The 27,377-nt window shown below is 42.7% G+C and overlaps 3 protein-coding genes and 1 long non-coding RNA gene across 7 annotated transcripts; 2 read left to right on the top strand and 2 right to left on the bottom strand.

Moving 5' to 3' along the window:
- Positions 1 to 464: 464 nt before the first annotated feature.
- On the bottom strand, positions 465 to 6,597 carry NIF3L1 (NGG1 interacting factor 3 like 1). 4 transcript variants are annotated; one of them, XM_079310749.1, is made up of 7 exons: positions 6,536 to 6,597; positions 5,845 to 6,279; positions 4,970 to 5,132; positions 4,370 to 4,496; positions 3,863 to 4,001; positions 2,447 to 2,530; positions 465 to 1,557 (listed from the first exon to the last, which is right to left on the bottom strand). In XM_079310749.1, exons 2-7 carry the CDS (start codon positions 6,269 to 6,271, stop codon positions 1,373 to 1,375), a joined length of 1,125 nt encoding a protein of 374 aa, XP_079166875.1. In that variant the 5' UTR covers positions 6,272 to 6,279; positions 6,536 to 6,597; the 3' UTR covers positions 465 to 1,372. The 4 variants fall into 4 exon arrangements, with proteins under 4 accessions (XP_079166875.1, XP_079166877.1, XP_079166876.1 ...); XM_079310751.1 differs by having other exon boundaries at positions 1,268 to 1,557; positions 6,456 to 6,576; XM_079310750.1 differs by having other exon boundaries at positions 1,268 to 1,557; positions 6,450 to 6,567.
- Positions 6,598 to 6,634: 37 nt separating this feature from the next.
- Positions 6,635 to 11,311, top strand: PPIL3 (peptidylprolyl isomerase like 3). Its single transcript, XM_079310747.1, has 7 exons — positions 6,635 to 6,707; positions 7,300 to 7,347; positions 8,528 to 8,602; positions 9,359 to 9,452; positions 10,076 to 10,143; positions 10,513 to 10,631; positions 10,918 to 11,311. Exons 2-7 carry the CDS (start codon positions 7,345 to 7,347, stop codon positions 11,042 to 11,044), a joined length of 486 nt encoding a protein of 161 aa, XP_079166873.1. The 5' UTR covers positions 6,635 to 6,707; positions 7,300 to 7,344; the 3' UTR covers positions 11,045 to 11,311.
- A 3,843-nt stretch (positions 11,312 to 15,154) lies between these two features.
- LOC306804330 lies at positions 15,155 to 18,577 on the top strand. Its single transcript, XR_013774857.1, has 2 exons — positions 15,155 to 15,739; positions 16,204 to 18,577. It is a non-coding gene; the product is annotated as an uncharacterized lncRNA (long non-coding RNA).
- Positions 17,722 to 26,950, bottom strand: BZW1 (basic leucine zipper and W2 domains 1). Its single transcript, XM_079310719.1, has 12 exons — positions 26,688 to 26,950; positions 26,216 to 26,289; positions 24,355 to 24,531; positions 22,657 to 22,751; positions 22,346 to 22,411; positions 21,952 to 22,087; positions 21,313 to 21,422; positions 21,026 to 21,196; positions 20,622 to 20,768; positions 20,166 to 20,304; positions 19,180 to 19,302; positions 17,722 to 18,929 (listed from the first exon to the last, which is right to left on the bottom strand). The coding sequence occupies exons 2-12, from the start codon at positions 26,277 to 26,279 to the stop codon at positions 18,898 to 18,900; spliced, it is 1,260 nt and encodes a 419-aa protein (XP_079166845.1). The 5' UTR covers positions 26,280 to 26,289; positions 26,688 to 26,950; the 3' UTR covers positions 17,722 to 18,897.
- Positions 26,951 to 27,377: the final 427 nt, after the last annotated feature.

Below are 27,377 nucleotides of genomic sequence, written 5' to 3'. Positions count from 1 at the left end.
AGATCCTTGTGGCAGTTGTGCAAAAGTGTCATTTTCATATCTGCGCAGAAGATTTGAAACTACTGAGTAGAAATACTTTATATTGCTTCTTACATCAAAATCAAGAATCATTTGCCAGCCTCTTAATACCAGTATATAGCTTTGGAAGAGAACCAAAACATCTCATGGAGTAGTACCTTATCCGCCCCTCTCTGACAGAAGCAAGAGAGATGTGTGGCCTGGCTTTTGTATTAGAAACCTAGAGCATCTACCTACCCCCCACTATCAACTTGATTATTCATATAGGTCCTTTCCTTTTACTTGGAAAGAAGAAATTTCTTCTCACTTCTCAGCATACTGAGGTGTCTTCATGGTACTGGTAAGAATGATGACCTTTATATAGCCTAGGTGGCTTCAGACAAACCAGTCATCTCTTTCCACTTACATATAAGTGGAAGAAGACATGCAATTATTAGATAGAGACATCACTTGATGAGCCACTTTTATTAACTTAAAAGGATAGAGCTAACATTTTTACAAATCTGTAATGAAATATTTACCATCCAGAGAGGGTAGGGTATACAACTGTGAGATTTTTTTTCCTTAAAAAAAAAATCCCAACAGAAAGAACTAACTTGGAAAATAAAATTCATTATCCATGGTGAAAATACTACTTGTTGAGATTTTAATGATTAAAAACCACAGTTACAGAAACTGTTTTTAAAAGAAGATAACAAAGGCATGTGAATTTGCAGCTTTGTAAGGACCTGAGTTTCAACCTTACAAAGCTTTTTTTGAATTGAGAGTTCCTCTTTTGAAAAGCCTTAAAGCTGCATTAGTGGTAGATTTTGCAACTGACTGTTAGTACCAACAACTTGCTTTGTGTTCTCTATGTATTTGCATCTGAGTGGTGCCTTAGTACAACTATTAATGCAAACAGTTATCTCCATCCTTTTCATTGACTACTATTTCTGAAATTTATTAAGTAAAATATTAGTAACTTGCAGTGACATGATTTTACATAACTGTAGTAGGGTAGAACTGCTGCATAAGCTTAAATCTGGAGATAAGTCAGGTTTTATATATTTTTACCCAAACCAACCCTTGAGTATCATGGTTATTGACTATATCTAATAACGTTAAGTAGTAACAGTAAATTTATTCAAATACAGTCCAGTAATTGAGTACAAACATTTATTTTTCTGACACAACAAAATATACCCCAGACTTTGAGAGACCATATAATAAAATCCTTCTGTGATTGAATGCACCTTCATTGACTCTAGTCTTCATAGACTAATTGAAAGCACCTTCATTAAGCTCTGCAGTCAGATAGGTCTGTGCAGGACAATGTGATTGACTGAATTTCCTCTCTCTCTCCAGTTTTTTCCCCCTATGCCACCTGGAGAGGATCTCTGTCTTTCTCAGACACAATGATGTTGATTTTGTTCTGTAGGTGGATGGCAAGTGCATCACGCAGCTCTGACAGGAAGCCTCGCTCAGTGTTACTGTGCTCACACAGAATAACACTTATCCCATTGGCAACTGCATCCAGCACATCATGGTGGGACATCTCTCCTGCCATTTTGAGAAAGAAATGTCATGGAGATCACTAATGGTACAGTTCAGGTAACCAGGTCTCTGCAGTGTGTGGAGCACCTCAGCTAAAGGCTGTGGTGATGTAATGGAATGTAGGCCATAAGTGGAAATGCAACAGCACCTGCTCAGTAGGAACATGGAACACTCCTGCTCAAGGGTCCTTTGAAACACTCAGCTAATATCCCTGTGTGCAGCTGAGTCAAACCACAGAAATGCCTTGCCATCTTTGAATAGCTGTAAATTATGCTAATTTGGGCAGAAAATAAAAGTGCTCAGAGTGGTCTGGAAGAAGATGGAGGAAAGCAGTTGGAAAGCCTGAGGGTCAGCTCTGCAGGGCTACATATAAGGGGGAGAAGGGGCAGCGGTTCCTACAGAATGCAAGGCAGCCTTCACATTGTTGAGCCACAGGGAATAGCTGTCCCACTGCTGGAAGAGAGAATAATGGACTAAATGTCCCTTTGGTTAGACACACTGTGGAGTTTCTTTGGAAGGTTCTGTAGACTACATTATATTCTCTTTTGCAGTAGGGAATTCTGTAGGGAATAGATATGGGAATATAGGAATAATATGCTGCCAAAGGAAAAACACTGAAAGTTGCAACTTACTGCCATCAGCACTGATTTTGTGTTGAAATAAATGCTGTAATGTAATGTTTTAATTCAGATATCTTTCACTCTGCCACACTGCCATTTGGTCCATGTCTCTACTTTAATGTTAGTTTGTCATTCCAACAACTGTTTCTCAATTATAAATAACAGGTAATTCTTTGTGGTCAAATCTTTCAACAGCCAGTCAGCTCTCTTATTTTTTTGCTGGGGTTTGTACGCTTTTTTTCTCTAATAAAAATAATGAAACAGCAGTCTGTTACCTGTGAGATAGAGGTCAGCTTCTGTCCCCTTCAGGACACTGCCCCCAGAACCAGCACACAGAGCAACTTTCTTCACTGGTGATTCTGCAGGATACAAGGTACCACAGTTAAATTCCTTCCCCTTTGTTCAGCCCTCCTGTGTATTGCTAGTAATTGTTTCAGTTAACTACTACCTTGATTTTAGAGTCAATGTAAATTTGTTGGAGGAAGAGACACATTTGTCAGTTTAAAAGAGTCATGGGCTTATAACACCTCTGACAATACAGCAAAATCCTCTGTGATAGGTAGATTTTATTTCAAGGGACAGGAAATTTTGAAGAAAGCTCTAGAATAGAGGCTGGCTGCTGGCAATCTTTGTCCTAGTGAGGTGTTAGGTTTCTGTACTCTTTAACAGGCCACTCCTCTTTTCAGGACTCTTGAGTTGAACCACCATTAATTTCCCAACTAATGATGCCACTAAGGCAGCATTTTGTCCCTGAGATATACTGGTTCCTAACTTACTAGCTGTTGGAAGGCCAGTCTTAATGCAAGCTGAAAGCTGCTCTATGCCAATAAAAATTGTCCATTTGGTGTGATTGCTAATTCTAAGATATTACATATATGACAGTGACATTAATTTTAATTCTTCATATATATTACATTCACTAAGGAGAGGGGACACACAACATGGGGAGTTTTCAAAATTTGTAAAGGTTTTACAGTGTGTTGCCTTGCAATTTCAGTTGATTTAAATGGAGTCACACCACTTTAATCTCACACCATAAAAAGAGGCTTTGAAGTAGTTTGGGGATTTTTTAGTGCAATTGTCAGTCTAATAAGATTTCTGCCTCCCAAGTTACAAAGAGTTCTCAACAAATTTACTCTCACAAATTCTCCTAGCTGTGTTCCTTGGACATTAGGAGAGGTAGCTGGGATAAGAGGATATTTACTGCACATCTTACTAATGACCCCACTATTTGAGCTAGTTCACCTTCTCTATCTTATTTTTCATCAAAACATGGTTCTGTGTTCATAATAATACCATGAAGTGCCTTACTCTGAAAGTGCTCTGAATCTTAACATTCAGTCACAAAAGAGGACATACAATGAAACAATACACCTTTGTGCCTGATACCCTGGGCAGGAAAAAAAAATCTTCCTCATTATATAAATTACAAGAAATTACATCTTTCATTTAACTTGTGCTGTCCCTTCTTCACCGCATCACCAGCGTAATACAGAACGCCATTAAAATACAGATGACATTCTTTTCATATGACTGCAAATTCCAAGATTCTGTTTCTTAACAGTGCTTCCTAGTTCTTGGACCTAAGCCTGTTAAAGAGAGCAGTGTTTCCCACTGTCATGCCTGCACTGGTGCTCCCTGAGTTCCTGCAGTGCCAGTCCCAGCAGCAGTGTGGCTCTCAGTGCCCTTACCGAGTGTCCTGCCTGCTCCCACGGCCAGGCGGACGTGCGGGAGCTGCAGGTGAGCTTTGACGCGCTGGACGGTGTCTGACAGGGAGAGCGGCTCGCTCAGGGTGCACAGGCGCCCCATTCCAGTATGGGGAAGAAGAGGCTGGGAAAAATGAATTACTGTGAGAAAGCTGACTCCAGATGCCTGCATTGCTTTCCACACTAACAGGATGAGTATATTGGGCTTGCAGGAACATCACTGAACTTCACAAAAAATATGTATGGGATGTTCTCAAATGTAACATATGAACTACACCAGCTATTGGAACTGATTTAAGAATTAGTACAGACCACATAGATAGTTTCATTGCTTTGGAAAATTGTGGGCTTCAAATCCCCGTATGCCAGTATTTCAAAGCACTGGGGTAGCACTGGAAAGCTGTGATGCCATTGCTACTGCATTTCAGTGTTGAGAGTACTCAGCTCACAAAAGTAATACATTCACAGGAAGTAATTTTGTGATTTTGTTACCTTCTGTAGTAAGAGAATCTCAGTCTTAGAGTAAAGAAGGCTGTTCTGGGACAATAAAGCCACCACCTCCAGCAGTGCTTTCTGAGAGCAGGTCAGGCTGACCCGTGTTTGCTCCTCACCTTCAACCCTGTAAAAAGACATACCTGGTGCTTTTCAAGAAGCTAGATAAAATTTCAGCATTGTAAGTATCATATTACAGCATTATAATTACTAATTTTGGCATTATAATTATTATTATTCTGTCCTAGTGGCTGTTCTGCCACTGAGAAAGGAAAAAAAGCAGCATTGTAATAGCCTAGACTTGTCTTGGAAGAAACAAATACCGGAATTTAATTCAACTGTCCTCATCAAATTTCCTATTAATACTCTTCTTTAACACCCCTAATCTATGTGATGCTAGATTTGAGTTGCTATTAACACTCAGCATGACAGAGATTGACCAGAAACGAATGATTATTCCCTAAGTTTCTCATTCTGTTGCAGAAAAATACAACAGCAATGCACAGCAGAACAAAATTATTAGAACAGTAAAATACAATTACAGCAACTTATTGTTTCAAACAACAGGAAGAATACAACATCAGAGAGTGGAGCAGATACCTAGCTGGAAGAGTAGTGAGACAAGAGATCTCTGGGATGCCTTTGATTTTGGACAGCACTGCATCCAGATGCTCAGCATCTGCACAGAACTCCACCCGGTGAGTGCCCTCAGCTGGAGAGCTTGGCACAGTTGATGGACGAAGTGGGACAGAAGTACAGGCACCTGAGAAAACAGTACAAGATTGCTGCTTTATAAAGCAGATTAAGTATTCTAATACTTATTTAGCACATATCTGAAGGAGATGTGACACAAAGATGCAAATATTGCACCTAAATCCTTTTTTCCTGACAAGAATTGAGGGCTTTTCGTTCTCCTGTCTCCATTAGGCGCAATCTATTTTAAGTAGAAGAAACTGATGGATATGTATTATTTGCCATTCTTAATGCCAGCAATTTTATCCTAAGATTGTTCAAAACCAGAAAGAGTTCCTGGTTTGTATGACAGGTTGGAAAAAACACAGCTGTTGTTATCTCTGAGCCACAACAGAGGATAAAAATCTAAAATAATTTCACAAAGCTTAAATGCTTTGTAAACATTGAGATCCTTTACTTTATAAATTAAAGGTGGAGATTTAAAGTCAGTGGTCTTAGCATTGCAAACACAGTGGACAAAAATATGCTCCACCAGTTCCAGATACATCCAATAGTAGTCATGCGTCTGAAATTATCCTCTCGTGTTTGTTACCTGGTATACATCACCAAGATAAAGTTCCTAAAATGTATTTAAGGTTACACTACTATAAAAACATTAGGAAAAATAAAAACAGTCCTCAAATCACACCTGTAAAAGCTGGAAGGCAAATGATGAAAAATCCCACCTAAAATAGCATACGGCTTTAGTAATTTTAACTTGTTTGATCTTTAGAGAATCTCACCGAGTCCCTTTGATAGCCAGTTATTAACCCCGTGAGGTACAGCATCGTAGGCCGTATGCGGAGAATAAATCCCGATTCTGTTCTCCAGGGCTCGGACCACCAGCCGCTCCTTCCAGGTTTTCCACGTTACTCGCTTGAGTGGTGTGAATATAGGAGGGTGGTAAGAAAGAATGAGGTCCGCTTTCTTCTGCACTGCCTCTTCCATCACCTCCTCAGTGAGGTCGTTGGTGAGGAAAAGGGTGTTCACAGTGTGGGGAGGGCTTGGTTCCACCAGCAATCCCACATTGTCCCAACTTTCGGCCAGAGCGGGGGACGCGAATTCATTCAGGGCAGAAACGAGCTCCCGGAGGTTCATGAGGGCGCGTTCGGGCGGGCGGCCCAAGGCACGGAGGCGGTGGAGAGGCGAGCGGCGCAGCGGCAGCCGCATGCGGGGACCTGCGCGGGGCAGACACGGAGCGCCGTGAGCCTCGGGAACCCAGCGGCGGCACACAGCCACGGCCGCTGGGGCAGCGCGCCCTCCCGCCCCGGTACCGGGTGCCCTCCCCGCACACGCCACACGCGCGGAGCTCAGGCTCCATCCATCCCCCTTCCCGCGGCAATCCGACCCGCACAGGCGCTCGCTCCTCGGCAGCGGGGACCGACCGGGACAGCGGCCTCGGGGCGGGCGTGGCCGGGCGGACACCGCGCTCACCTCCGCCGGAGCAGGGCCGGCGCTGCGGGGCGGGACCCGCGCTCGGCCCCGCCGCTTCCGCCGCGCTCCTGCGCAGCGCCGGCCCTGAGCTCCGGACCGGGAGCAGCCGCTTCTCCGGCGGCGGGGCTGGGTCTGTGCGCGGCTTTCGGCGGCGCTACCTCGGGCACGTAGGGTGAGAGGAGCCGGGGCCGGGTGGGTTGGGGTGCGGACACGGGGCCGGCGCTTCCCCGGCTCTGCGGGGCTTCACCGGCGAGCGCGGGTGTGTAGAGGAGACATTAGCGCGTAAACCTTCTACGCAGCCGCGGGTTTATTGCCGTCATTCGAAACGCTTTATGTGAAAGTATTACAAAAACTAGAAAAGTCTGATCCCGTGCTTGGGTGCAGGCACCTGTCTGTTGCAGGCACTCAGCTGTCACGAGTTAGCCCCAAATCGCACTTCTGTTAGGTACTGCCACATGGCTTTGCCCTGAATTTCTGCCATCTGCTATTCTCCCCTAATATTTGCAAAAAACTGACTTTTTTTCTATAAATTTTCATCCTAGGAAAGAGTGGTTTTTAAAACCCTCTTTCCCTTTCTCCATTTTACTCATTTTTCATTCGTTATATGCTGTGTAGTTGCTTAATGCAAGAATTTAACCAGTCACTGGAATGGCACCATAGAACCGTGTGGTGTGAAACCATGTAACCAATAAATATTTTAGAATTAAAAACAAATGGGAGTTGGTAGAAAAAAACCCAACAAATTTCATGTATTATTTTCGCAGGAAATTGCTGTATAGAAGGCTACCTCAGCTTTTTGATGAGCAGGCATGGTAAGAATAAAGGCACATTTTATATATTTTCATATTTTCTGAAGTGGTCTTCTCTTGGAAAGCAAATAGCTGCTTTCCATCTCAAAGGATTACACATTTTACTCTGATTCCTCTGATGAGGAATTTGTAATGAAAAGTTCAGGGTTTTGACTTCAAACTTATAAAAAGATACTGTGAAGAGGCAAGCAGGTTGATTTACATCAGTCTAAAGCATAATTATGCTTTCACTGTAGAGATCCCAGATTTTAATGCTATTCTGGCATGTGTTTGATAGTCTACTTTAGTTTCTTTTTGCTACACAAGCATTAGTCTCATTGCAGGAACATACTTCTGCTTCAGCACATGTAAACAAACCTCTGCACTCACAGGCTTTTGAAAGTTTAGCAATTCAAGAAATAGAGATAAGACTATATATGTCTTAAACTGTTCGTACACTTTCTATAGCATCTTCATGGGCATTGTGGGCAGCTGTCTCCTTTACTAGTGTACTTTTGGAGCAGTATGCTAGCATCAATGTGATGCTGTTTTTTATTAGTTTTGCTGTACAGTTATCCCCACAATAATTGTTTCTGCATAATTTAGCACTTTCCATAGAAGCACTGTGGTATATTTGGCCTGTAGAGGTAAATTTGCTTAGGTCACTGGGCAACCAATTTTAAATTTTATGGAACTAACTTAGAAATTCTTAAGAAAAGTAAGGGTTTTCTTAATTTGTAGATTTATTGTCTGTGAAGGGACATTGTATATGATGCCATTCAGAACTAGCCTTATCAATCAGAAGGCTGCAGGCATCAGTTGCTCCTCTAGTTGTAAAACAGTGAAGTGTGTGCACCATCCAAAATAGTCATAACCTTGATTCTTCACCTTTACATTCAAGTAACTGAGTAAGTCCTGTTTGCAAATGAATAATGTTATTTCTGGAGTGTAACAACATGCATAACTACTGCATTACCATGGCAAACTTGATTTGCCCTGAACCTAAATGAATCTGAGTGCTTTCTGGTGATTTTACTGGAAATGTGTGTGATTTGTGACAGTAGCCTTGCTTATTGGCCAAGTGTTGAAACGGTGGTTGTATGTAGTACAAACTTGCTTATGTTCTTGGTGGGGCTGGGAAATAAAAGAGAGTCTGTTAGTATTTTATTGCTGATTTAATTATTGTTTTCTGCCTTTTGTTCAGGCTGTCACGCTGCATACTGATGTGGGAGATATCAAAATTGAACTATTCTGTGAGCGCACTCCAAAAACCTGTGAAGTAAGTCAAGTACCAGGAATAGGATTGCCCAGTGGTGAAACAAAGCAGTGGGAATAGGAAAGACTGTGGAGGAGGTGAAGGGGCTTTTGCAATTTCACTTCTTCATGTAATGAACTACCAACATTTTAAACTCATGGAACTCTTGTTCATACTGGCCAGAGTTTGATGCCTGTTTCTCACTTGATAAGGTTTAGTTAAGAGGTGCTTCTCTTGAAGCTCCAGCATCTCCCAAAGTGTCCTTTGCCTTTAAGGGGAAATACAGCACCTAGAGTGGAATTCCCAAATTTCCATGGGTTTACTCATACCCTCACAGACTTGATTTTAGTTTAAAAGAGTGAGACTCACTTAGTTTGTCAGGGACCCCAATTTTTAATTTTTGCAATAAACTGAAACTGAAATAAATTTCATTTTTTCAATGAAAAAGCTGAGGCATGAACTTAATGATTACAAAATTACACATGCAAAAAAAATTGTTGAATGGGAATGATACTTGAGAGCATGTCTTAGGCTTCTTGTCTGTTCCTCAAGTCAGATAACCTTGCACTGAAAGCTTTTTATTCTTTGTTTGTGTAACACTATCCAAAGAATTTATTAGCTATGATTTGTTTATGACTAATCTGCAGCAATATTCTGTGGAATTCGCATGGTCACAAAGCAAAGCAGAGGTAAAAGTGTTGGTCTTGCCAATGCTGCCATTTCAGTAAGATAATACTACTTTTCAGTTGTTTGTTAATATGGTTTGTTTGATTTTTGTAGAATTTCCTGGCTCTTTGTGCTAGTAACTACTACAATGGATGTGTATTTCACCGAAATATAAAGGGCTTCATGGTTCAGACGGGGGATCCATTAGGTAAATTATTCTGTCTGGGTCTTTCTATGGAAAAAACGTGCATAAAAATAAAATGTAAGGAGATAAAAGGGAATGATAGGTTTTTTAAAAATGTAAGTAAAGTAAAAATAAGAGTTATTGTATTGTTGGTATGATAAGAGGTTTTTATGGTGAGATTAGTTTTCTGTGGTGGGTTTACAGAAGTACAGGTGTTACCCCAGTTTTAAGTAATCTTGGGTTCTACAAATTTGAGTCTTACCAGCTGTTTCCACTGAATATGATGATTCTCTTAACATAAGTAGAAGCAGCTGCTACTGTGCTTTGTGTGGTTTCTGCCTGAAAGGCTGCTTCTAAAGCATTTGGAGAAAATGTCCCAGGTGGTGTCAGCTGTTTGGGAGAAAAGCTGATTCAGTTGTGTCTGTTCATACTCATATTGAATTTAATTTGAGAATATGTCAGTGTTTTGTTCTGCTACTTAATAGGCTCATTATATAGAGTTATGTCTTGGTGCAGTGTCAAGAACCTGCCTCAACCTAATTGCAGGCTGTCTAGGGTCTTTGTTGTAAAATGCTGTAACAGAACATAATTTCTGGATTTTTCAGTCTGAAAATCCAGTAATTTCTATTGTGCTGCTTTATTGTCAGGCACTGGGAAAGGAGGTAACAGCATCTGGGGCAAGAAGTTTGAAGATGAATTCAGTGAATATCTAAAGGTATTCTGTGCTCTCATTATGCACTTATGTTTTCAGCTGAATTGTCTCTATAAAAATTTTCTCTAAGTTGGAGAACAATAGCTTATTAAAATAGGAACAGGCATTTCTGTACTTGGCAAGTTAGGTTTGAGGGTTTTCTTCACTGAAAACAGAAGTAAAAAGAATTTCTGACAGCATTGAAGGCAAAGCAGTAATTTTTCACTATAAGAGCCGTTTTGAGGAGCTAATTACTGATTGTGATAGAATATATTAGCAACCAAGATTTGTTCTTAATAGTGGTGTTGAAGAGCTCTGAGTCATAGAGCACTTTGCACAGGTTAGTCCTGGTTTCACATGTGTATTCATGCTGAGGTTTTTCCCTTTGTTCAGCACAGTGTCCGTGGGGTAGTTTCCATGGCAAACAATGGTCCCAACACCAATGGATCACAGTTCTTCATCACTTATGGCAAACAGCCACACCTGGACATGAAGTACACAGTGTTTGGAAAGTAAGTGACTCAACTGCACACCTGTCAGAGTGTATGAGAGATCTGAGTATTTCAGGGCACGTGCAAATGCTTCAACTTCTTCTCAGAGTCTGTCATGGATGCTTAATATGTCCTTTCAAAATACATTATTTGCCACATAAAATGTTTTGTTTGTCATGTTTTGTATCATTTGCTTGCAAAGTTCTTGCCTTGTGACATTTAACTGTAAAGTGTTTTGAAATACCTCAACTGTGAAATTTAAATCATTATTAGAAGGCAATTTCCAGTCCTTCTGTTTTTCTTGCAGAGTTATTGATGGTTTGGAGACCCTGGATGAGCTGGAGAAGCTGCCTGTGAATGAGAAAACCTATCGACCTCTAAATGATGTTCGCATCAAAGACATTACAATTCATGCCAACCCTTTTGCTCTGTAGCCACAGAATGCCTCAACACATTCTTCAGAGACTGGTCAGATAATTCCCAGATTATGGGGCTTAAAGAGCCATCAAAAAGGGTTACTTCAGCTGCATCATATCTTTGCTCATTGAATGCACAATTTTCAGGAGCTATGACATTGTTTGGGAGTTATTACAGAGAAGCCTTATGCTTCAGAAGTCAGGTTTTCCAGAGTATCTTCCAGCATTTTGATTTTGAAACATTGTTTTTTATACTTGTAAAATAAAAAAAACTTTAATTTTTTTTCTAATCTTTGGTTTTTGCGTTACCTTTCTGAGTGATGTTATGTTAAAGCATAGTCTTTTGCTATAATTTCATGCTACTAGTTTTGTGAAACTTTGTCATAAAGTGTCATCTTCCTTACTCATTTTTTTTAAAAGAGTAAAGTAAGATATGCAATTTTTTTCCCTAGGTGAGAGCAGTGTCAGAAATAGATGAAACTTTGCCCACCCAGAAGATTAAAGAAGATATTTAGAGGAGTGTTTGCTCTTATGCTGCTGTGTTGGAATGATAACCTCTTCAGCCTGCCCAAAAGGTAGATAGGAGTAATTTCTTCTGCTTCTGGCACAACACTGCTGCCATGAAAGAGTAAGTTCTGTCCTTAGATAGCTGTTGATTGAAACTAGGTAACATGGATTTATAGTAACTTGTTTTTCATCACTTTTTTTGCACAAAGTCTAGGGGATAAACACAACAAAGTGCACTGTCAAAAAGGCTGTGGTCACATAATGTTCAACAGCTATTACAGCCGTTTTGGACTTTTCCACTCAGTGAGCATCCCTTAGTAAAGCCTCTTTTTGCATATATATGTGTGTGCGTGTGTGTATGTGTGTGTGTATATATATATATACATACACACATACATGCTTTGTAATCCTCAGGAGGCTCAGGGTCCAGCTGACTTGCAGTCTGCTTCAGACTGTTATTTCCCATTTTGAGACTTGGCCCCTTAAAATAAGGAGAATTCATTTGCAAGAGAAGGGCAAAGGTCTGCCAGGTACAGATTACTGAGGCGTTAATGGGAAGAGTTAATCAATACCTGCTTGAGGGGACTTTATTCTATTTTGTGTATTCTTCATGGAATGTTGCTTTAAGCTCCCAGCCCTTGTTCCATGTAATTATGGAACATGTATTTTAGATGTTCTTATATGTTAATATATTTTAGTGTAATACTTCAGTCAGGTAAAGGATTTTATTCTTGTAGCTCTGTGCTCTTGTCTCTCCCTTATAGCCAGCAGCAGCAGTGGACAGAAGTGTGCAATGGCACACTTGGCTGACACTACTGCCACGCTGGAGGAAGGACGTGCTGGGAGATTTCCTACAGGGCAGAGGAACTCTAAATAATTAATAATTTAAAATTGCACTGAACTGGAAAATGTGGAATTCGGCAGCACCAAGTATTTCGCTCTCTGGAGGATACACATTAAATGTAGGTAAGAAAATAATGGTGCATGGTCTTTGAGCAGTGACCAACGTGTACATGTGATAAGCCGATTGCAGAGGAGCGCTAGCCGTGCCCGGGCCAGTACAGAGCCCAGGGTCAGCAGGGTAAGAATTGAGCATTCCGCAATTCGGAGTCGCCCGCCGCCCCCCTCAGGCCGCCATGTTCTCTGCGGCGCCTTCTCGGGCGGGCAGAAAATGGCCTCGGCCGCGGTGGCGGTGCTGGGGCCTTTCCCGGAGCCCCTGGCGGGCCGAGCACGGAGCCTCTCCCGGGGCGGCCATTCCGGGCCCGGTGGAGTCGGGCCGGCCCCGCGTCCCCTCGCTCCGCCCGCCCGGCGCGGCAGCGGCCGCCGCTCTCCGGCCTGAGGCGCTGCAGTCGGGCTGGGGCTGGAAAGCCGCGCCAAAGATGGATGGATGGATAATGAGTTAGTTCGCTTTTCCTCATGGGACAAACTAACTGGGAGATAACCAGAGTTTTATTGTCTCCCACAGAGAAACTTCACTGACATTTTGAAAAGCAGTATTTGCCCTTGTTAAGCACAGAAACCTTCCTTCTTCTTAGGATAATGCAGCCCTGGGGGCCTGAGTAGCTTGGCTGGAGTGTCCGAGCCACAGTATGTCTTTAAAAGCCTTTTTTTTAAGGAGAAGGATAGAGGTTTAAGTTCCCCTGTCAAAAATAATTAATTTGAAAAAAAGCTCTTGAATTAAAAAATAACTTGGAGCAGAGGAAAAAGTAAAAAATTCAGATATTGAGGAAAAACACAAAATTCATTAGAGTTTAGATTTGGTAATTAGTGGGTTTGAAAATGAATTGTTTGTCTGTGGGATGTAATTCAAAGAATAAAATGGCTGCTACACCTGGGGAATTCCAGTCAAACTTATGGTCCTGACGGGGATAAAAGAAAAAAAACACTTTGCAGAAGAATGGGAAGGGGCACCACTCAGGAGAAAACGTGCTGCAAACATCTTTCTGAAACTCTTGACAGGTAAAAAATTTCTGGATTTCTGATATCAGCAGGCATGTTTAAAGATTTTTTATATTCTGATCAGATCATGTGATACCAGATTAATTTTTTAGTTGAAGGTATTTCAGTAAAGCTGTCTTGCAGCTTAAAACAAACAGCTGCCTTCATGGGGGCACTAGAATGTATTTAGTTACATTTACTGGATCCTTTTTTGGGCATCCAAGTAGGCAGGGATCTGGTCTAATGTGACAGCTGGTGGCAAAAGGAAAGACAAGACAATTTATAATACATGTCATCCTAAACCTCCACCAATTTTAATTTTTTATTATTTTAAGAAGGTAAATTCTCATCTCTCAGTAGTAACTGAGTGTCAGGTCTGGGGAATTCTGTGGGTAATAGAAGTTTATTCCTTTGGCTCATATTAGTAGCTGACTGGGTTTGTTTTGGTGGTTTTTTTGGTTTTTTTTTTGCTAGGATTGAATTTCCTTCAGTGAATATGTATGTTTTGCACATATGCTTGTGATACCACAGAACATGGTCCTGCTGTTTGTTCACTGAATATGTTTGAGCAACTAATGAACAGTAACCATTGACTGGAGTATTAGAACTTACAGGCATCACTTTCATGCATTCAAAATTTGTATTATGACAAGCATTTGCTTAACCCCACTCTAAAATCCAAGGACAAGCTTTTAAACTAGATTTTGACTAAGTATCACTGAAATAGCAAGGTGGTCATGTCAGACTGACTTTTAAAAGTATCAGTGAGAAATCTATAGAATTAAATATGGATGATGTTTCCCAGTAGCAGGGTGGGTTTTCTGATTTTTGTCACACTGTTAAAAAACCTGAAGATTGGAGTTGTAAGTTAAGATCTTAAGCCAAGGCAGTGTAAAGCAAAAGTATATGCTTTTTTTATTAAAAAAAAAAACTTCTTGCCAGATACTCACTCAAGTTATTTAATCTTGATTGCCTGATGACTGTTTGAATTTGGACACAAGATTATTTAAAATAGATATGTGTGTATATATATATAATTATTAAGTCCATGCTTTAAGAAAAATATAGAAGTCCTGAAATCATAAAGTAAAATTCAGTCAACCAATCTTCTAGATGAAAACCAATTGTAATTTCCTGTTACCTTCTTGCTTTGAGTATCTTATTTGAAAATCTGTTCCATGCCATGTTAATGTAATATTAACTCTGAATTTCCAGGGACTGAATTTGAAATTGCTCCTGCTGACTGTGGCCTGGTGTGTATCTGAAGGGTTTGTTTTTCTGACTGAATTCACCTGAGTTTAAGAGCTATTGAAGGAAACAATGCAGGAATGCAGAGAATGAAGCAGGGGGTGATCTGATCTGTCAGAGATGTACTATGTGCAAGATGCATAGAGTATTTTTCAGACTTTACTAAGTTTTTAGATAGATGTGGTGGGTTGACCCTAGCTGGGTGACAGATGACCAAACCACATGCACTCTGCCCCTGCTCTCTGCAGCTGCCCTGGGGAGAAAAAAATGTAACAAGAGGTTCATGAATTGACATCAGGGAGACATCACTCACCCAATACCATGACAGGCAAAACAGACTTGACTTGGGATATTAATTGAATTTATTACCAGACAAATTCAGAGCAGGGTACTGAAAAGTAAAATCTTAGCATCATCCTCCCCTCCCTCCTTCCCAGGCAGTGCAGGGAGATGGAATGGGAGTGCATATTGTTGATTTTTCCCTTTTTTCACTGTAAATATGTCTTAATGAGAGTTGTCCAGTAACAGTTCTTCAAGTAGGTATTTACAGTTTAAACACTAATAGTCTAGAATAGCTTCAGTGGTAATACTTTTGTAATACTTTTGTCTATTTTGCTTTTAATTTTTAATAGCATACATAAATATCACAGGGTGGTAGGTGGGGCATTTTATTCCTAGGAAGAGTATTAAGGTATACAGTATGTTTTCAGAATTGATATATGAAATTTTAGTCTTTTTTTATGCCTACATGAACCTTGGTTCTGGTTCTATTGTCAGCATGTACTAAAAAAATACCTTTTCTAAAAAGGTTGCCATTGCTATAAACAATGTATATCTGAATATTCTTAGAAGAAGTTGCTAATCTAATCACTCTTCTTATCACTGTTCAGTCCCATCTTTTCAGAAGAGGTAAACATGTAGCTGTGAAAATAATCAAAAAGTATGGCAGCTGCTCTGGAACAGCTTATGAAGTCCTACTACTGGAATATGTAAAGGCACTGGGGATCCTGGCAGTACTCAGTGAGCATACAAAGCCACCTGTACTTTGGTTTGGCTTTAGGATTTCTGTCATGTTGCTTTCTGTACTACAGGATGTGTGTGTCTCAGCTTTATTAGAACTGCTGCAAGTCATGTCACGTTCCTGCCTTTGCAGTTGCTATGTCCAGATGTTAGAGCAGTTTGAGTACCATGGACATGTTTGAATTGTTTTTGTGCCCTAGGGACTCAGCAGCTTTGCCTTCCAGTCAGAGATGAAAGCTGTGGGCTTTGGTGTGCAGTATTTGATGGTGTATCAGACACTTTGGTGGCCACGGGCTGGTGCAGAGCTGCAGTTAGCCATGGCCACAGCAGCCTGTCAGGCCAGCCTCTCATTTAGGGGAGTCACACACTGCTGAACTGCACCCTAGCAGCACAGTGCTCTCTTTCTTGAGCTCAACTGTTCTGGAGTCTGCTATCAAACAAGAACCTTCTGAATCCTTTCATAGCACTGGGATGGGCACAGCCATGAGATGTTTGGAGTGTACAGTGTATGCTCATGGAACACTAGCTTGGAGCAGCACTATTTCCTGTAAGTTACTGTGAACCTCAGAATGATGCAGCATCTGTGATACTCCTCAGGTGGGTGAAAATATGCTGGAGGTAGGGACTAAGGGGAATGATTTATGCAAGAACTTCAGCTGCCTTCTTCCGTGCTGCCAAATTGAAGAGAGGTGTGGGCACAAGAGAACAGTATGAGCAGAACATTTCTACACATTGCTTTCAGTCAACATCTTGGCAGCAGGTGTGAAGGATCACCCTCTTAACATTTGTAATTTACAAGCCATGCTAGTAACAGATGTAACTTCATCTGTCACCATCAGGAAATTCAAATACCTCAAATTTGTCATCTTGACAATATTGCTGAAACTTGAGATTAATCAGCAAAGTAAAAAAAAAAATAGGGTCGAGGGAAAAAAAACCTCAAGGGATAAAACACTCTCCCTTACTTTAGGAAACAGATTAGTACACTGTTTTTTTCCTTATTCTGAAACTGATTACTGGTTGCAGGGTATAATGAAAAATAGTTCTTGATAACTTCCTCTAACAATGAACAAAAATGTCTCTCTGGATTTCCCTTCAGAGGGAAGGGAACTGGGGCCCTTGCCATATCCCATGGTAAGAAAAACAGGTAATTATATTTTTATGTACCTGGACTGCTATAGTTTAAATATTTTCCAGTTAGATTTAAGACCCAGTCATCTCTTTGACAAGATGGCTGCTCTTGGTGTAGTATTCCCAGATCAATTCCCAAGCTGCAAACACACATGGGTAAACTTCTACTGAAGGGCCAAAATAGAGTATTTGAGTAACAAATACAGTCTCCTTGTCTAAGGAAATGAATGTGTTTCTGTCAAGAACAGCTGGACTGGAACAGAATCCTGGTGGCAGATACTTATCAACCCCCTGTAAGCCACTGAAGGTAAGATGCAACAGGGAAAATGCTTTTGAGGACAGAAGCATTACGTGTAATTGTGAGATAAACAACCAAACATAATTTTATTTTCCTGAAGGAATTCCTGACATGCCAGGATTCTGAGCACAAGAACCTCTTTGACCTGGTTCAGAAGATGCTGGATTATGTTCCAAACAAGCATTACTCTTACTTCTCTCCCTTGAAAGGCACAAAAAGGGCACAAGCTCCCAAGGCTAAGCAAGCTGAGTCCCAGGGACCAAAGAAACACTGACTTCTGATTTGCTTATGTTGTGCCTTGCTTTTTAGTATGACTTCTTGGATACTCACCAAATACTGATATAAAACTTACTTAATATACAGATGAACCTGGTTTTCAAACTCACAGGACTTTAGCATTTTTAACATGGAAAAGAGCACCCTATCAGCAAGAAAGTATTATTTTTATTACATTTTATTCAACAGTCATTGAATTAGGCAAAAGACTGTGCACTGCTTTGCACCCCGCAGTGTCACTGGTGCTTTGCTTTCAGATAAGGAGCAGAGACAGCTCTTGGCATTAAGTGTAAGGATGGCCTTTATTTGCTTAAAAAAAAAGTTACAAAGTAAGGAAGATCACTGTAGTATTGAACAGATTGCATTGTGATGACCAATTTTTTCATTTATTTTACTAGGTGTACTCCGGTTACCAGTATTTCAGTTAATGCTCACTGTTAGCTTACAATATTATAGACTCCTATTTTTTAACCCAATCATTCTGACTTTAACTGTCCTGAGAATTTCCATTAGGAATTAAAGGTTCAGGGACCAGATAAATTGTTTGGCTTAGTGTGTAGCTGCCAGCATAAAAGAATCTCTCAACACCAGAGGGAAGGGGTGGAGTTTTGGCTGCCTTAGGTTGCAGCAGCTGTGCATTTACAGAGCAGCACAAAGCAGCTGCTCCCCTGCCCCAGCAGTGCCTGGCTGGCAAAAGCTGCTGGGCAGCTCTGCTTGTACTTCCATGAGGCAGAGGGAAAAGGATGGCACCCAGAGCTGCAGGGGCTCCTGACAGCTCCTCAGGACCACAGGTCACCAGCTGTGACAGCCAGCAGGCTCAGAGATGCCACTCTTCATGCCCCACCATGGTAAGCAACTGCTGCCACCACACAGCTTCTTTCCAGCAGTGGGGCTCCCACCTTTCCCAGGAGGTGGAATAGAGGATTGCTTTATGCTGGAAGTCTGGTAAAGGGATGACAAAGTACTTGGGGACATAGACAACCACCTATGACAGGGGCTATTTGACGGTACAGACTGCAATGCCACACAAGCAATGCCCTCTTCACTTGGGAGGCTTTTTTATAGTTTAATTTGCAAGCAGACTGCCCTAAATCTCATTCACCATATCACATCTACTCCAATACAGACAGAAATCCCAACAGATGAAGTGAATTTCACCGTGGAAGGCCTTAAATTACATTATTACAGTAGAAAATACAGGAGGTAGAAGGTAACTGAAAGGACAAATGCAGGTTAAGAGTCAAATCTAACAGCTCCTGTAAGCTACTTGAACATGGTTTTAAAAACTAAATCCAGTATTTCATTAACTATAGAAAACAGGTAAAATAAATTGCCATGAGAGCCCTTATATCATGCTTGATACAGGGAGGTAGGATGTGAGAATCAGAAGGACACATGAGACATGACACTTATCTACAGCTCCTGTTTGCTTTAGAGGCCAGAGTTTCACAGGTCAGTCACCCTCTTCAGCTTCAGACTCTGACTCTGCAACAGAGAGACCTCATCAGCAGCCTGGCCATGGCTCAGCTCCCAGCCCCAAGCTCAGCTGGTGCCCTGTATCCTGCACAACAGGATCCACATGGATTGTCCTGGCAAGCTTTTCTAGCCAGCACCAGGGGAGGGGGCACACTAGTCTCAGAGAGGCAATTAAGATCCCCCACTCCAAAACACAGCATTACTGCATTAGGGTTCCCAAAATGAAAAAGCTCCATATATGAGCTAAGCTGCTGGTTACCTTCTTCAGCATTCTTGAGCCATTCAACAAACTTCTTCATCTGCTCCAGAAAAACACTCTTTCCTTTTGCAAGATGTGCATCTTTATACCACTTGAGGATGGGTTCTTCACTCAGAACTTCAGCTGTGAAGACAGGCAAAAGCAGTGTTAACAAAGCAAACTGCTGAGAAGCTGACTGGCAGCCTTTGCTTCCTCCCCTGGAAGCATCATGTACTCCTTCTCTGGGTACAGCTGGACAGATCTGCACTAAGAGTGGGGATCTGCCTTCAGTTTTGAAATTTGGAGAACCAGGCATTTTGGATGGTTCCTCATGTTGTGACTTTCCCCAGCACAGTATCCAGGAGCTGTAGTTTTACTCCCACTAACAGTCTGGAGCGTTTCAGAATTATTTGAGATGGCACGCTCTAAGCAAAGGTTCAGTTAACAGCAAAGAACAAATGCAAATTCTTTTAAAGTCCAAAGTAAACACTGCCTGTGGTGTAGGTGTTCTTTAAATTTTAAAAGTCCAATACAATCTTCAGTTTAACAAGTTTCCAAAGTGCACAGCAAGTTTTCACTACCACCTTTTATGAGACATTTAGAAAGAGCCCAGAGAGCAGCCCAGAACACACTGGTGATCTCATTCTTCAGCTGCTCACAGCCAATGTTAGGAGAACTAAGAATTGCATTATCATACAATTTAACAAAATGCCTTAAAAATCTAAATTTAGCTCTGTTCTGCAACTCTTAAGCAGATAACTGTAGACAGGCAGCATCTTTGCCTTGTACTTCTCCACGTGCAAAGGGGCCAGCCACATGCATTTTTACCAACAGGAGGTGGAAAATTCTTCAGCTTTATTAAGTGCAATGTTGTAGCACTGATCTACCCTGAAAAATTTATCAGAACCTAAACATTCTGTTTCAGAAGCTTTAACAAATCAAACCAACCAAGACTAACTCCTCCAAAAACCCACAAATCCTTGAAACTACAGCCCCACAGAACTTACCTTTGTAGAAGAGCACCACTATTTTCTGGAAGGCCTTCATGAAGTGAATGTTATCATAACAATACTCCTGAATCTTCAACAGAAGAGTCAGCTCTGACTGACCTTGGGTGGTGAAGGCAGCAAGTAGAGGACTGTATTGCTGTAACAAGAACAACAGATTGGCACACGCAGGGCACTTCACATTTACCACCTGACTAAAGCTGGTTTTGCAGTTTCCATCAGCCACTGCTTAAAAGTTTGCAGCCACGGCCCCACCCCAGAGCAGCTCTGCAGCAGTCACTGCCTCTGCCTCAGGCCTTTGGCCTGCAATACTCCTCACAAGGGAGAGAATTCCCCATCTCATTCTGTCTCTGCACTAGCAGAGTTGCAGCCTTAACATTTAAAAGAGAGCTGCAGGCAGAAGGAAAACCAAGCTCTGCCAAGAGGCCACACAAGTCCATACTCAAGTTACAATACCTTCAAATGCTTAATGGCTTGCTCTGCTACCAGCTCCTCCTTTTTGTTCCACTCCACTGTGCTCATTACACTTGACCAGATTATCGCTACCACAGTCTGTTCTGAGATGTTGTTTTTCTTCATCTCCTCCTTCACGTACAAGATGATCTGCCAGGAGAGTACGAGTCAGCACAAAGGCCACATCTGGCATTAAGCTAAATTAAATCTTCTCTGCTAAAAGTAACCCAGAAGGCCTAAGAATGACAACCAACCTCCTTGATCACACAGCAGAATTCAGGAGATTAAGGAAAGACCAGAAAGCTAGTATCAATCCCCCGCTCCTCATTTCACTTCCCAGTGAGAGCTAAGTTCAGTATGAAAGAGACAGGCACAGGAAGCACTCCCCCTTGTCTACAAACACTTACATCCTTGAATGGATCTCCCCGTGACATCTGCTCCTGCAGCTCTTTCTGCAGCTCCTTCCGAGCTCCTATGGATTGCTGGTTCCGAACATACTCAGAGAGTTCCTTTAGTCCTGCTTCAGTGAAGTACTTGGAGAAGTGTTCAACACTTTGTTTGTTGGCTGGGAAGAGTTCCTGAAAACAAAGTTTACAACTGTTTTGTAAATGAAATGTGTGCTGTGTGCTTTGTTGGCAAATGCTGTTCCCTAAACTGGCTTATGGAGCAGCAGAGTAGTTCCAGTGGTACTCACCATGAGCCTGTTGTCCATGTTTACTTTGCGAAGACTGACAGCCACTGCATTGATATCTTTCTCATTTATCCATGATTTGAACAGCTTGACTGCAAAAGCTGCAGAAACACCTGTACAGTTGGAATAGTTCTATTGTTAGTGAAATTCAAAGCACAGGGAACCATAAGGCCCGAGTACAGGGTACTTCATTCGTAAGCATGTGCTCAGAGCAGCAGCTGTGCTTCCAAGCAACCCCAGCACAGTCTGCTGCACCTCTCCCTGCCCAAAGAGACACTGCAGCCTAAACTCAGCTCTTCTTGCTGCAATTTAGGAAGCAACCTAAAGGCACAACACACCTTTTGTATCCCTGAAAGGTCCCTCTCCAAAATACAGAAGTGCCTTGCTGGGCAGTGCTGGTGACAGCAACCCCAGTGTCATGCAGGGAAGTACTACACAAAAGCTTTCTCCAGAAACTGATTTTCTGAACTCTTAACAAGATCTTCCAGATTGTGGGGCATCACAGTCACCTTTGCTAATCCTGTAGTCAGTCTATCACCAGAGGAAGCTTGTGAGCTGCAAGGGTGTACTGGCATCACAGTTTCCACCTACTTGTGATGGTTCTGTCTCCCCTTCCTAAAGGAGGAGCTGGACCACACTTACCTTCTTTAACCAAGTTCTCATTGTAGAGACTGTTGAGAATTGATGCATTGAGTGTCCCGTTGGCAAGCAGAATACCCGTCAGCATGGCCAGTTTGTTCCGCTCAGATTCTGAGAACCCTTTCAGGAACAGCAGCAACTGCAGCACAAGTAAGAAGAGCTGCATGAAACTACCACCTCTCAGTAAACTCTACCCACTGCCTCTGTGTTAAACTTTTGTTTCATCAAGCTAGCAGAAGTTAGCCACTGGCAGTCATGCAAACCAGCCATTATTCTATGAACAACTTTCAAGGGTTGTATTTTAATAATCCATATAATGATGTAACCCTTCTACAGCGATTACCTAGCAGAATGTGAAGGTTTATTTGTCTGCTGACAAGAAAAAAACACTCCATACCTTTTTGACTTCATCTTCAAAGCCTTTCTCCAGATACTTGTAACGCCTGATTAGCTTGTTAAAAACCTAAAAGGACAGAGTACATTATCTTTTGCTATGAACTATCATTTGTTTAGAATTTAAAAAAACTTAGTTCAGTAAAGTAGGTCTGAACTCTTTAGAGCACTTACAGCTTGGAATACGGTTGCTTTACCACCTTCAGGATGCTTAAAAGCCATACATTATTTTTACCTTAACTTACAATTACACAAACGTTTAATTTTTAATCACTGAACAGCTTTAAGTCACAGAGTCCTCATTTCAGAACTGACCTGAGCAAATGCTTGCATGGTTTCTAGGTCTTCCTGTGCTGCAAACACACAGACGTTTGTGCGTGTCATGTCGTCTGCCAGGGTCCCGCCTGGGGCTGCAGGAGGATTTCAGTGTTACGTGGTGTCACTGCCAGTGAGAGCACTGAGCATTCTCCAGAGCAGAATTTCAACACCCAGAACATGCAACCCATTGTCCTTTCATGATAAACTCAATGTCCAGATCACCCAGACACCCCTACATTTCCCTCTGTTCCACTGCTGCACCAAAAATTCAAAATCACCTTAGATTTGAACATTTAATTATTCTGCCCCCCTACTGCTAAGGGGATTGACAACACATCTTGTTTCCATATGAGTGAGTTAACAAGGCTATATGAGCTCCTCTTCCCTTAAAGGGAGCCACTGAAGTGCTTAATTCCAGCATCTTTTTAGTGTCTGCTGCAAGTGCTGCTTTTACATGACAGAGTAAGTCACAACAGTAGACTGAAACATGTACAGACACAGTTCAAAATTCAGTGCTGCAGAGATGAGTTTGAAACTTTAGTTATTTAGCTTCACTAATGAAGGAGCATTCAGGTCAACAGCTGCAGTACCAAAACACCTCATCATTGATTTCTATGCCATTTTAAATAAAATGGAGATCCTTTGTTATGTATTAGTTAGAAACATGACTTTAAGACCAGAGATTAGTATTGCTGGTAATAATATTAAAAGCTGGCAAGGCAACAGGGTGTCAGTTTTTATTCTGGCTCCTCTGAATGAAGATCAAAGCTAGTCCACTTAGCTACCTGTTACAGAGAGGGAATTGAGTAAAGCACCCCAGATCACCATTAACACAGCAATGCCTTCTTCCCTTCCCCATCAGCCTCATTCCTAAAGGGACACTTCCTAACACAGGATGCACTGGTTAAGACTCCTGAATGTAAACCCAGAAATTGTAACATTTACAGCATGTGCTTACTTGGTTGGTGAGCATCTATTCCTCTTTGTTCTGTACACAGAGTGTGTATCTGATTTTACAAGACTATTCATTATCACATTTCATTTCCTCAATCCCTGTGTTTTCTGCTGACTCAACCACCCTCTCCTTTCTCACTCCCTGATGTCTGCTAGAGCCCATGAGCCCAATATTGTCAACAACAGATAATTTCTAATAGCATGTCCAAGACTAAGCATTTCAGATTCTTCTGCAAACAAGTTTCCTTTCCAAAACAACAGGGTAGGATGCACAAATTATAGAATGATGTCAGAATCTTTCAGGGCAACTACCAGTGTTGCTACCACAGGCCACACACCTGAAACAAGTATTAATCCATCTCTCATCATGAGAAGTGATCTTGACCAAAGTCAAGATCTACTAGTAAAAAAAATCCCAAAAAACATCTAACGAAAACTAGCCGAACAAACGAAACCAACCACACCCACCACACCCAAAAACTGAAAGTACTTTCTTCTAAGCAGAGTTTGTACAACCTACACTTCAAGGAATGCTAAGAGACTCAAGTAAAACTGAGGCAGGTTATACAGAGTATAACAGTAACTGCTCAGGCACCAAGATGGTCAGGTGGTTTACCACAGATTCAATTAAACTCTGTTCTACACACTCAGTGGGCTCTTTAGCAGAGATTTTACTCTGAAAGTAAGTGGAGCTTTTGTAGAGTGAACGAAGCTGAAAGCAGCCACATCAAAGGGACTTACCCAGCATTCCACCAGCCACCAGGATGTCAAAAAGTGTTTCTGCATAGCGGCGATAATCAAGTTTTGCACCAGAAGCATCAAGAAACTTTGCTACTGCTTCCAAGTCAGTGCCAGTTTCAGTTAAACCTTGAATAATACAGTCCTGGAACTGAGTAGGGTCAAACCTCTCTTTTTCATCTGTAAAGCAAAAGTGTTGAAATAAGATTTCCATGAAGAGTGCTTTGTGATGATCATTACTTGGCTCTAATAAAGCTTACCTGACCTCTCAGTTGGATTCTTATACCCCTATTCTCATGTTAGATCACTTCCTCCAAAACCAGAGACTGAGCTCCAGCTTCCTTTGCTGGAAGGCCATTTTTAATACATGCCCCTATAATTTTGTGCATTTGACTCCATTACTCATGTTTTATCTCAGCTTTTTAGGCCTCTCTCTGTTTTGGATGAAGTCTTCTGACTGACAAACTGCATACCATTATCTCATCCAAGTCACCTGGCAATTTGCTTTTTGGCTATGAAGACCATCCTCTCTTAACCTGCAGCTAAGTGAGTTTAAGGCAATGACTTTTCCTCAAGTGCTTGGGAGAAATGTAGACATATGGGCTAACTTACTGGACTGTAACTACAGATCTATTTGGCATCCTTTGCTGTTACTAAGCAGAAAACACCTGATGTATCTTCACACCTGATAGATCAGCAAGATCATAGCATTGTTTTTACTACAGGCAGGGCATAGTCAACATGCAACAAATCCACCCATGTAACTAACAGAAAGCCTTAAAGAGGTCTTTAATTTTCCTTATCTCAGTTTATCCTTAGATTATGGAAATCATTAGATAAAAAACTTCTAAAGACAAGATAAGTCAACTGCAGATCTTATTTTGAGTGCTGTCTACAACAGCTTAGCCAATTCTGTTAGCAGCCTAGTGAGGCATACTGGTGTCCAGTGTCAATGCAAGTATCAGCACACTGCTATCAGCTGGGTACAAGTTTGGAAATACTGGATCAGTTATTTTCCAGGGCAGATCCATGGAGCTCATTGCTCCAGAAGAGTTGCTTCACAGCCAAACTATGGTTAAATGCTTTAAAAGAGATTAAACCATGGCTGCTGGCATTTCATCTGCTGAACAGACCACAGCAAACTCTATCATTCAAGAGATTTCAAGGTGCTTTGACATTCAAACAGGTTCTATAAATCCAAGTGTGCTTTGCATGTACAGTATCCCTAAAGCTGCCTATTGGAACACTGTTGGTATAGAAGTAAAACTCTACTGAACAGAAACTCCTAAGAGTGTCCCCACTTCCTCTTCATGATGGAAAAAAGCTCCACCAAAACACTATTACTCATCACACCTCTGCAGTCACAGGCCTTAGCATATCCCATACTTTGGGGCTTTTTTGGATGTTGACTGGGGGATAAGTGGATTTGGTTGTGGTTTTTCCTGTTGATTTTTAAAAACTTAAGAGGACAATGCAGCTTTTATCCAGTGGCTAAGTCTGAAATTCTTACTATGTTAGGTGCCCCTTAGACATATTAACCTGCAACAAGCCTACACTGGAACTGCTCCATAATTCAGGGGTACTAGATCCTTCTGCTTGCAGGCTAAACACACCCAGGACAGTTCTAGAATGACCATGTTACGGCAAAGTTTATCACAGTAAATTCAGCGAAAATTCTGACTACCAAATATTTTTTTATTAGCATAGAAAATTCCAGTCAGGCTCAAGACTCTGCACTTAGCATGGTCTCAATGTAAAAAAATTATGCTGAGCACACAAAGGCACTGATTTATTTACTGAGAGAAACCGACGTTTTACAGCGCTGGCAGCCGGTCCTGGCAGCGGGCACGATGCGGTAACTCACCTCTTTTCCTGGTTTTAAAGCGCTGGCCCGATAGCGTCGGCTTCTGCGGCTTTTGATTATTCATAAAAGACACCCTGCAAGGAAGCGGACACAGCCGTGAGGCCGCTGCGGGCAGGGGCCGCGCCGCTCCCCCGCAGCTCCCGCGGCGCTGGGCGGCGCGGCCCCCGCCCGGCTCCCGGCACGCACCGGGCTCCCGGGCGGGGGCGGCCGCAGGGCGGAGCCGGGCCCGCGCGGTGCCGCTGCCCGTGCCCGCGGCCGTGCCGCTCGGCCCCGCCGCACGGCCCGAGCCGGCGCTGCCTTCGCTGCCGCCAGCGCTGCCCCGCTCCGGGTACCCGCGCGGGCACCAACAGGAGGCACAGCACCTTCCCCCCGGCCTCCACCGCAGCGCGGCGCGGCCCTTACGGCCCGGGCTGCCACAGCCGGTCACAGCCAGCCCCCGCCGGCCGCCCCCCGCCCGCGCCCGTCTCCTCACCGACTTTAAGGCAGAGAGAAAATGCCCGAGCGGCCCGGAGCGGAGACGGGCAAGAACGGCAGCGAGGAGCGGCGGCAGCAAGAGCTCTGCGAGCGGAACCGACGCCAGAGGAAGAGGGGAGGGCCGCGCTCCGCCCCGCCCCGCCCCGCCCGAGGGGATGGAGGGAAGGGGCGGGGAACGGCCGCGCTCTCTCGGGGCCGCCCGTGCTGTGGCCCTGCTGGATCCCCCGGTCTCTGCCCGCCCCGGACCAGTGCCTGGTGCCCCCGGCACCGCAGGGACACCTACCCCGGCCTGGTCCGGTCCACGGAGCGCAGCTGATAAGGGCCGGGGGCAGCACCGGGCCTGCGGTGCATCCAACTTCAGTGCCGTACCTGCTGCGCTGCTTGACTCTAGATTTGCTGTTGCATTTGTAATAATTTATTCTTTCAGATCCTGGTGATAACAGCACAAGCACTTGCCATACTGTAGTCTGTGCACACAGGACTGTGAGTTACAAGCTGTGCCCATCTGACACACAGCAAGTCCCGGGGCTCCAGAAGCGCAGCCTTCTCTACCGCTCTTTAACCGCGGGTTCTTTCGCTAAGAATAAGCTCCACAGGGCTCATCCTACCGCCAGACTGTGGGGCAGTCTGTCAGCAGACAGCAGAAACACACCCACTGTGCTAGAGGGGGCCCTGCAAGTGCTATGTA

Source organism: Erithacus rubecula (genome assembly GCF_903797595.1).
Source record: "Erithacus rubecula genome assembly, chromosome: 8".
Lineage (NCBI taxonomy): Eukaryota > Metazoa > Chordata > Aves > Passeriformes > Muscicapidae > Erithacus > Erithacus rubecula.
This window is presented reverse-complemented; position numbering and strand designations above follow the sequence as displayed.